Genomic DNA, 10,515 nt, shown 5'->3' with positions numbered 1-10,515 from the left:
CCAATGGACCCTGCTGTTCAAAGATTCTAATCTCAATATCTGAACATCCAGAGTGGGATCCACACAAAGCATCATGAACCGCAGTTACTGTAAGGTAAGTAACCATTCTTTTTCTGATTTGCCCTTGATTCATGTTTACCAATTGTTCCTCATTATTATGTAAATACATGGAAATTAAATAAGTATATATGAAATCAGTGAAAACCGTGTTCTCTAATTGACTAAATCTCATCCTAATGAGTCTGAGGTCACATGTAAGCTATGGTAATGGACTGTTAAGATTGCAAATTTAATGCTGATAATTTAATTGCAATTTTAACTTGGCAACATTTAGCAGCCTAATAAGCAAAAATACAACATATAGTATGTGTAATGGGAGCAAGTTAACACCACATTTCTTAAATGTTTAAATTTTCAAAATTAGGTCTTAATCCTGAAAGTCACATGTGTAATTTTACTTGCATAACTAGTTTCACTAAAGTCACCCATGTTTGCAGGAACTGGTCCCAAATCTTGCACTAATATAATATTTGCATTTTATTTCCTTTTATTTTTTAAATTAAAAAAAAAAAGTACTTCATTCCCCTGCTACCCAGTCATTGCACTACTTTCTTCTTCCCTTTCTTCTCATCCCCTTCCCTATTCAGAGGTGATGGGAGTCTGAAAATTGACCCTAGATGGGAAGATGTTGGGTGATGATTCAATGTAAGTCTCGACCATACTTTTCAGGATCAGAGCACTGCCACAACCTCCTTCCCTTGCTCCCTGACCAGCTGTTTAAGTCGAAAGCACAAGGTCCCCTCCTTAGTCAGTAGTAGAGAGTAAAGAAAGAGCCTTTGCATGGATGCGGTGAAGCCTGAATCCTGATCAGTAATAGCCTTAGGTACAAATGAAGCCTCAAGACCTATTCTTAGGGTTCTACATATTTGACTCCACCATCTAGTGATGTTATCACATCACTCCTGGGTTGACGGACCTATTTTGAGACTTTTGAAATTTGCTGCTTTAGAATGCTCACGTGATTAAAAAAGTTCTCCTTTAAACCTTTACAAAATTTGCATGGTTACAGGTCCCCAATTAAGAACCAGCCCTACTACCCAAGTATGACTTTGATGGTTCAGCAGAGTTATGGGTGGAAAAAGTCTTGCCAAGAAAACTCAATGCAAAAAGTGTACTAATACGCATATGTATAATTGCTCTCCCCATTCATTATTAACCCAAATAATTGAACTGAAAAATTTTCTGAAAGAACAAAAACAAAACTACTTTACTAGTTTCAACCTGAAAGGACAGCAAAGGGTTCTTAAAAAATTTAAGAAGAAAGAAAAAAAAAATAAGAAAATTCCGCATCTGGCTGGCTTTAAGCAGTCCTATGACCTGATTTCCCCCCTCTGCCTCCCAAGCATCCAGCCTATAGGTGTTCCTTAAATACCTGTGCAAAAGGATTTACTAAAGTTGGCTCCTTGTTTACTGGTGAACAGGTAGTGCTCCTGCCTCCTAAGACATTACCCTATGGAGACACTTTAAAATACAGTTGTTTTGGGATGTGAGTATCTCATTTGCTCTTTAATTCTTGTAGAAAGCAAATTCTAGCTGTGTTCCTCTTTGCGTGATAGTGTAAGGGCTGAAACCTAGCAGAACTATTTATTTTGTTGAATGTTTGTGGAGGGCAGCACAGAGAGGCATGCATCACTGTCTGCAGCAATGAGAAATGGGAAGAAGTGGAGGAGAAGCAGCTTGCTGAGGTGTACATGGTCACTGTGTTCACTGTCTTTGTGTAACTGGACAAAAACAGTATAAGAAAAACATACTGGACTTCTGAGACAGTATGGGCTATAAATACTCAGCATCTCCTCACTGCCAGCTTGGTTACATTCACAAAATCTGTTTAATTGATTTTGTGTGGCTGACAAAGATTTCACTTATTCACAAGTGGAACTAGTGAACACTTGCAAACTTTAAGGAAAGTTTCTAAATCATACTTAATATTCTAGGACTGACTCTTCTGTGTGAGCCTGAAGAAATCACACTGTTGCCTCGCAGATGACAAATGATTAGTAATCCCAGAGATTTATAGGTACACAAACACGATTCTTAATGCATTTTAACTAAGGAGGCAGTATAGACCCATGACTAAGACACTGAAGTAAAGTTAAGAACTGACTTATGTTCCTAACTCTGCTATTGGTTTGCTATGTGATGATGGACACGTGACTTCACTCTGTCCCTCAATATTCCCTTTTGTAATATGAGGATGATGCTTCTTATTTTCATAAAGCACTTTGACAACTATGGCTAAAAAGCCCAATATAAAGGGCTAAATCATTTAATACATTATAATAAAACTAAGAGGACAAAAAAAACCCTTCCCACTGTGCAAGAGCAGTAGAGTTAGGGAAGGAGTAGGAAGACAGTGGGAAATAAATGCTTCTCTTGGGACTCTGAGTAGCAGATCACACCATTTGTTTTGCACGTATCTAGTTAGACATGTAGTTTTTCTTAATAAAACACACACTTTACTAACAGCGATAGTGACATGTAATCTTTTAGCAGCAGCTCCTACAGCAATTCAATCCCACACAGGGATTTTTGCCAAACCTGAAAAAGGTCAACATACCAAATTGTGACACTTCACCTGCCGTTGAGATCAATAAAAGCTTTGGATTTTATGACAGACGGACATGCTGGAGAAATATTTAAAGCCACCTTCATCTTCAGTCACCCAGATGTTGATATTAGCAGGATTTTTCATGAATGACTTGACTTTATCACGAGATTTGAAAACATGGCTCTTATATTGCACGTGAGGGTCCTGAGTGCACTTATTAGTCTCTTACCCAAGTGTGCCCCCAAGGCAATAAAAAAGATTAAAAATAGCACCTGCTTCTTAGCCAGTCCAGGAGTAAGCAGAAGAGTCCTCTTGAAGCAGATCTTTTGCATGACAGTAATCCAACTGTTCCTGTACACATCCTAGATGAAAACTTGCTTAGGAGTTCATGTCTTTTTTGGTTTGTTTCCCCATAACATCCTGGCTGAAGTTTACATTTGATTTATCTGCACCTAAACAATGATTTGTACCATCATATCTCTCAATTTCATGGTAACTTAGTAAGTACAGATGTGCATTCAATTAATATTAGAAAGTCTATGTCTTACTTTGCAGCTAACAGTAGTTATTAATGTGAACTAGACCTTAAAGTTTAGCCACTATGACCTAAAAATTAATTTTCAGACTATTATTTTGCCTTAGAGACAACAGCACAAACTGTGCATTCACCAGCTAATCTCCCCCCTAAAAAATATTTTTCAAGTGACCCTCATCCCCTTTTCCCTCAAGTACTTACTTTGCAAATAAGGATTTGAGAAGCTGGAATACACTATTTGTAATATTTCCTCATTCCCCTGATTAATCAGCTTCTTCAGTTCAGTCACCATATGCACACACCACTTTAATAAGATATAGCATATACAGTTTCTAAATGCCACAGGTCTAAATCCCTGCTGCATTAGAAAGTGAGTAATGAAAACTCTATGTCAGCATTCTGCCATCAGGGATCTTCTATTTCCAGGGCTTGGGACAGCATGTTATGCAGTCGGGCTTGAAATGTCATCTAGGCTGGTCACTGACCACTTGCTGGAAAGGATCTTTTTATGCATGAGGTACAAGGGGAGTAGTTCTTGCCCCAAATCAGACCTAGTTTAAAACTGTTCTAAACTGCTGACTTTCTTCTCAATCTCTGGCTCAAGAAAATGTCAAATTTGGAAATAAAACCATTCACCCCAGCGAAGCTAGAGGACAAGGCAGCCAAGTGTGCACTAACGGGACTCCCCACACACCCATCTCTCACACGGGGATCTCTCGAGCCAAGAATCTAAATGGCTCCTAACGGGAACAAAATGTAAAAAAGGGGGAAAGTATCCCAGGACACAGCAGCTGAAGCGGAGACCATGGAGCCAGCAGCAGGCCGACAGCCGGTACAGGCTTGTTGGGCTCGCCGCGCGTGGCCCGCGCCTGCTGGCGGGTGAACGACTAAGAAAGGGAAGCGGATCGATTTTCTCGGCTCCTCCCGCAGCCCCGTTTCCACCGGGCCGCCCCGCCCGCCTGACCCCCGCGCACGCCACAGCGATATCCGCCACCGCGGCGGCCTCGCTCCCGCTGCTTCGCGCCATAGCAAAGAATTTGCCCCCTGCGCCGGGCCTGTTGCCCGGGCGCCGCCACGCTTCTCGCTACGGCGAGGGGAGCAGGCCGCTTCTCCCGCGCTAATCCGGTTCCCCGCCGCCGGGCTGAGCCGGCACCCCCCCGCCCCCCGCAGCCATCTTGAGGGCAGCCCTGGCCTTGCCCCGTCTCCCGCGGTGGGGCCGGGGCGTTCGCAGCGGCGTCGCGCAGCCAACCCGACCGCGGGGCGGCAGGGCCCATCCAGCCCTTGGGGTACACAGGGGCCGGGGCCGTTCGGCTCGACCCTCATTATCGGAGCTTCGCCATCCGCCTCCAGCGAAGCTAGGTCCTAGCGCCCCGCCCCCCATCACCATGGCGCCGGCCGGCGCCCCGAGCTGCACGCACGGCACGAACGCGACGCACGCTAGTGCAATCACGTGGTGGTGGAATCACATGACAAAGAGCGGAAGCGGCGCTGCGGCTCCCTGCTCCCCTCCCCAGCCTGTGGGTTCGAGGGTCTCCGCGCTGGGTGCGCCGCGCCCCTCGCGGCGATGGGGTGGGGGTGGGCGCGGGCGGCGGGAGAGCGGCTGAGGCAGCGCGCGCGGGGGCTCGAGGCGCTGCGGGAGGCCTGCCGCCAGTACCCGCTGTTCTGCTGCATCCTGCTGGGGCTCAGCGCGGCCACCCTCCTGCTGAACCGGTAACAGCCACCGCCTTGGGCCCGCGTCCTTCCCGCTTCTTCCCTGCTCCCTCCCCAGCAGCCGGCGGCTGCGAGGGCGGCCGTTGCTGGGCACGACGCGGAAGGGTCTGGGAGGGAGGCCGGGGCCCGGGGTGGGGGAGCAGGGCAGACGCTCCCCTACGTGTTGGCCGGGGCCCGTGGGGGCTGTTCGCCTGCAGCGGGGTCGTCGGGCCGGGAGGGGCGCTGGGGGCAGCTCTCCTGCACCGGCTGGGGAGGGCGGGATGGGAACTGGCTTCCCCTGTCCCACGGGCTGCGCGGACGGGAGCTCGCCCGGGGACAGCGGTAGGCGCCCCACCGGGGCAGCTGCGTGGCGCTGTCATCCCGGTTGCTGGGGGCGGGGAGAGGCCGGGACGACTCAGCCCTCCCCCAGGCACGGGCTTAGCTCCGTCTGCTGCCCATGTGCGGCCCGGTGCCCGCGGTCAGGAGCAGCTGCCCTGACACAGCCCAGGCACTTTGGGAAGCAGGGAAAATGAGGGCTTAGTTCAGATGGTGTCCAGTTTATCCCCTTAACTTTAGAGGAGAGGCGGCAAACAGCGTCCTCTCCTCTTAATCCTCTTCCCTCCCAGAGGCAACGTATTAGCGCCTAGCAATTCAAGGGAAAGTTGTGGCGAGGGGCCAAACTGTGTGGGAGAAAGGGAGCCAGAAAGTGACACCCTCTATCTTTACCCTCCCATGACCCCACGCTTGCTTCACATCCCCCTTCATACTGTTGTCAGCCAGCCTTCTTCTTTACCTATGCTGTGAATAAATAACTTTGGGGGTCAATATCAGTGTGTTGTTATTAGTGCCCCCGGCATGTGATTGCGTAGTCTCACTCAGTTTTTTTGGTCACACTCCTTTCTGACCTCAGTCTCCAGAGTTTCCCTGCTCTGTGTGCATTGCAATCCAGAATAGCAACATACCCATCCCCAAATTATTAAACATAAATTGTACATGGTATGAGCAACCGTTATTTGTAAAGAAATGAGTACAGGCTTAATAAAGTCTTGGTGCTGATTCTGTGCTGTACAGGGCACACATGCATACTTTTTGCCCTGAGGCATTTTCAGTGTGAGACTTAACGCTGATAAAACTACATTTACTGGGAGACTATGGCCGTGTCTACACTGCCACTTTACAGCACTGCAACTTTCTTGCTGAGGGGAGTGAAAAAATACCCCCTGAGTGCTGAAAAGTGGCAGTTAGACAATGGGTTTTTTTTTAAACTCTCCCAGCACTGGTGCCGCGACTACACAGCCACGTTAAAGTGCTGCCGCAGCAGTGCTTTAATGTTGCTAGTGAAGACATGCCCTAAGAGGAGAGTGCTAGTTTAGGTTTCTTAAAATTTAACAAAAAGTTCCTGGACAGAAAGACATTTATCAGCTACATCCTACACAGCTCTGCAAGAGGTCATTATGATACTGACTAAAACCTTATTTCATCATCCGTTACTAAACTCAATACTTGTTAAAAAACCCCCCACAAATGTAAACAATTCCCACAGAGCATGAAGGTAGAGAGTGCTGTGTCCCTATACAAAATTAGTATTCAGGCTCACCACCTATTGTAGTAGGGTTAAAAAGTCATATTTTAATGCTTAAAAGATACTATTAAGTAAATGTAAAATATATTTAATTTATTGGATTGTCAGTCAATATTAGAACAAGAAGAGATGAAATGTTGTCTAGTCTGAACATAGACCTGCATGCCAGTGGTGTTATGGGGATTAGTTATATTTGTAATATGCTTTGAAGTAAACTACTGTATTAGTATTGCTGTTTTATTAGTCCTGTCTGTGGATGAGTTCAGCTTAGATTTACGTAACTGGCAGCTCCGATTATTATCACACTCTTTTCATGAACACACAGAGCAGTGGTTCTCAAACTTTTTGTATTGGTGACCCCTTCCACGCAGCAAGCCTCTGAGTGCAACATCCCTCTTCTCTCAGTGGCTGACTGTGACCCCACCAGAGACTGACAGCCACAGCCCTGCCAACCAGGGGCTGACAGCTCACAACTCCCATGTAACCACTTCTTGACCTGACCTGTTGTGACTCCCAGTTTGAGAACTCCTGAGATAGAGCTAGGTGTAGTATTTCAGTTAATTTCTGGTAGAGTAGTCACTAAAAGAAATACTTGTGTTCATATGTCATTCTGAAAAATTCTGCTGTAAACATACCATATGGTATTGTCTACCTTGTCATACAGTTCTTTTTTTCCTGTTTGTTTACAAGGTATCTTCACATTTTAATGATCTTCTGGTCATTTGTTGCTGGCGTTGTCACATTCTACTGCTCATTAGGACCAGATTCTCTCTTGCCAAATATTTTTTTTACAATAAAATATAAACCCAAGGTAAATTTAATTTTTCTTTGTAGCGTTTGTTTAATTTTTCTCCATTTATTTTGTAGCAATATGTACAACCAGTAATTTTAGAAAATGTTATGCTCTGTTAATGTAACAGTGGTGAATGTAGTTGATATTAACTTGTAACTTTCTGTGGTGAACAGTCTTCAAATACAAATGAAGGCTCTAATTTGACAAATATTTGGGTTGAACCCAATGGGACTATTTACATGTGTAAAATTAAGTAAATGTGTTTGCAGGATTAGGGCCTTATTACTTAAAGGCTTGAAATATGCAGTCGTCAGTGAGGGTAATTCAGCTGCAGCTTGTATAATGCTTTTAGAGTGTCTGTAATAGTTGCATTTTTTTTTTTTTAAATCCTAAACCTGCATGATGCTTGTAAAAGAGATGCATTTCCTTTGACAAAATGAATTCAGAATATATCTTACTGGCCACACTCCGCCTGCTTTACATGAATTTGAAAGTTTCAAAAAAAGAAACGTCTATTCTAAATCACCTTTCTGCTGAATTTAGAACAATGTTTTATATTGATTAGTTTTAATCTGTAAGTTAGTTTCTTAAATTCAGGTGCTTCCATTTGGTACTTTACTAACTTAATTATCTTTCAGAGTAACAGCCGTGTTAGTCTGTATTCGCAAAAAGAAAAGAAGTACTTGTGACACCTTAGAGACTAACCAATTTATTTGAGCATAAGCTTTCATGAGCTACAGCTCACTTGCATCCGATGAAGCTTATGCTCAAATAAATTGGTTAGTCTCTAAGATGCCACAAGTACTCCTTTTCTTTTTAATTATCTTTGTATTCACCCCCCACACACCCCAAAAAAATCAAGCCATCTATGATATTTTGTGCAATTTAATTTTATTTTAATCACATACAGTAAAAGCAAATTGGCTAATGCAGAAATGCATTGAGAGAGAGGATTTTGAAAAACTGAGATTTGTTAAATACTTTCTCTTTCTTAGCAATTAGAACTGCAGGAGCTATTTCCCCAAGGTCACAGCTGTGCTGTATGTGGTAATGTCAAATGCAAAAGGCATAGGTAAGTTAAATATTTGGCATTTCTTATCATAACAGTTGTTACATCTTGTACTTTGGGGTGAGAGAACCTTCTATTAAATATTGTATTATTTCTCTTGGTTTCTTACAGACCTGCATTGCTTCTAGAAAACTACCAGCCATGGTTGGATCTACAAGTGTCTTCCAAGGTTGATGCCTCTCTCTCAGAGGTAACTGTTATTTAATCTAAGGTGCCACAAGTACTCCTTTTCTTTTTGTTATTTAATTGTCAGTTAATGTTAATTATTTGACATGATTTCAGTGCATTGAAATCCAAAACTAAGGTTTTATCATTCAGATCCCTCCTTAAGACTCATCATTACTTTTGGACATCAGAAGTGAGTCCATCACAATTCTTGTATGTATTAAAAAATATGAAATCAAGGAGGAATAGAGAGATTATACTACCTCTGTATTTTGCACTGGTGCAACTGCTTCTGGAATATTGTGTCCCATTTTGGTGTCCACAATTCAAATAGGATGTTGAAAAATTGGAGAGTTCAGAGAAAAGCCATGAGACTGATTAAAGGACTGGAAAGCATGCATCATAATGAGACCCTCAAGGAGCTCAATCTGCTTATCTTGTCAGACAGAGTGTGTGATCTTTCCCGGGTGTTATCTGGACCGGTGATCTGCTAGGTCACTCCAATCCACGACTCGGGGAGCCAGCATTACCTTGCTCTGCTGTAAGAACCCCCACTCCCGGGCTGTTCATGCACAGCCTTTATAGCAGAGGTAGGCAAACTATGGCCCATGGGCCACATCTGGCCCACGGGACCCTCCTGCCCGGCTCCTGGGCCAGGAGGCTTGCCCCCAGCCCCTCCCCTACTGTTCCACCTCCCCTGCAGCTCTGGGCAGCCAGGCAGCGCAGTTGCAGAGCCGCAGCCTGACCCTGTGCTCTGGGTGGCGTAGCTGTAGCTCTGCCAGCCAGCAGTGCTCCAGACAGCGTGATAAGGGGGCAGGGGACTGGGGGGGGCAGTCAAGAAGCGGGGGTTGGATGGGGCGGCAGAGGGCAGTTGGGGTGCATAGTCCGGGGGTGGTCAGGGGACAGGGAGCTGGGGAGTTGGATGCGGCAGAAGTCCCAGGGGAGCTGTTAGGGGGTGAGAAGCAGGGGGGTCGGTTAGGAGGTGGGGGCTGGGCCATGCCTGGCTGTTTGGGGAGACAAAACCTCACCTAATCGGCCCTCCATACAATTTTGGGAAAAAAAAAAAGTTTGCCCCGCCCCTGCTCTATATCATGTAAGCTGCTCGCAGCTATGTAAATGAGCACTTTTGGCCAGTCGCTGCTTGGATTGTGCAACTGAATGACACTAGCCAATATCTCCGGTCCCAGACGCAACCCTTGGAGCCTCCGTCTTGCAGTGTCCAGTTATGCCCACTGGACGCTGCAAGCTTATATGAGTTTGTCAGTTTAACAAATAAATTGATACGTATCAGCTTGTTATCCCAAGCGGAGTCTCAGACATGCTTCAAACCAAACGCACTGCTTCAGGTAGAATAAACAAATTTATTAACTGTAAAAGAGAGATTTTAAGCGATTATAAGTCAAAGCACAAGACATCAGATTTGGTCAAATGAAATAAAAGCAAAATGCATTCTAAGCTGATCTTAACACTTTCAGTGCCCTTACAAACTTAGGTTTCTCACCACAGGCTGGCTGGTTGCCCTTCAGCCAGGCTCTCCCCTTTTGATCAGCACTTCAGTCGCTTGGGGGTGGTGTCTGTAGATGGAGGTGGAAGAGAGAAAGCATGGCAAAAGTCTCTCTCTTTTATCATGTTCTTTCTTCCCTCTTAGCTTTGCCCCACCCTCCAGCTTCAGAGTCAGGTGAGCATTACCTCATTGTAGTGCCGAACTGACCAGCAGATCCTTTGTTGCTGCCTAGGCCATTGTCCTTTGTTCCTGTGAAGCTGGGCTGGGTTTGTCCCACACATGCCCTGATGAGGTGTGAGCTGCCCCTCTGCTCCTGGGGAGATTTTGCCTGGGCTTGTTTTAAGCCATGAGGACACGTTTTCAGCCTCATAACTATATACATGAAATTACAACCTATAACATTACTATAACAATGCTCGGTGTACCATGAGCCGTCCGAAGACACCCAACATGGCAAACTTTGCACTGGATACCACACGATCATATTATAAGGACGAACATGGAGGTGCAGGGTGCTCTTCCGAGGTACAGAGTGTCACAGGATGAAGGTGTGACTTGATCACAGACTAT

At 45.3% G+C, this 10,515-nt stretch overlaps 1 protein-coding gene across 6 annotated transcripts in view; it reads left to right on the top strand.

Moving 5' to 3' along the window:
* The first annotated feature begins 4,597 nt into the window (after nt 1–4,597).
* Nucleotides 4,598–10,515, top strand: part of SNX14 (sorting nexin 14) — a 78,787-nt gene continuing 72,869 nt past the window's right edge. For all 6 annotated transcript variants that reach the window (XM_073336597.1, XM_073336596.1, XM_073336595.1 and 3 more), the window contains exons 1-4: nt 4,598–4,853; nt 7,105–7,225; nt 8,203–8,279; nt 8,388–8,466. In XM_073336597.1, coding sequence (XP_073192698.1) covers nt 4,708–4,853; nt 7,105–7,225; nt 8,203–8,279; nt 8,388–8,466 — 423 coding nt within the window. In that variant the 5' untranslated portion in view covers nt 4,598–4,707. The remainder of the gene's footprint in view (nt 4,854–7,104; nt 7,226–8,202; nt 8,280–8,387; nt 8,467–10,515) is intronic.

Source organism: Lepidochelys kempii, chromosome 3, assembly GCF_965140265.1.
Source record: "Lepidochelys kempii isolate rLepKem1 chromosome 3, rLepKem1.hap2, whole genome shotgun sequence".
NCBI classification, from domain to species: Eukaryota; Metazoa; Chordata; order Testudines; family Cheloniidae; genus Lepidochelys; species Lepidochelys kempii.
Note: the sequence above shows the minus strand (reverse complement) of the source record. Positions and strands in the feature narration are given on the sequence as shown.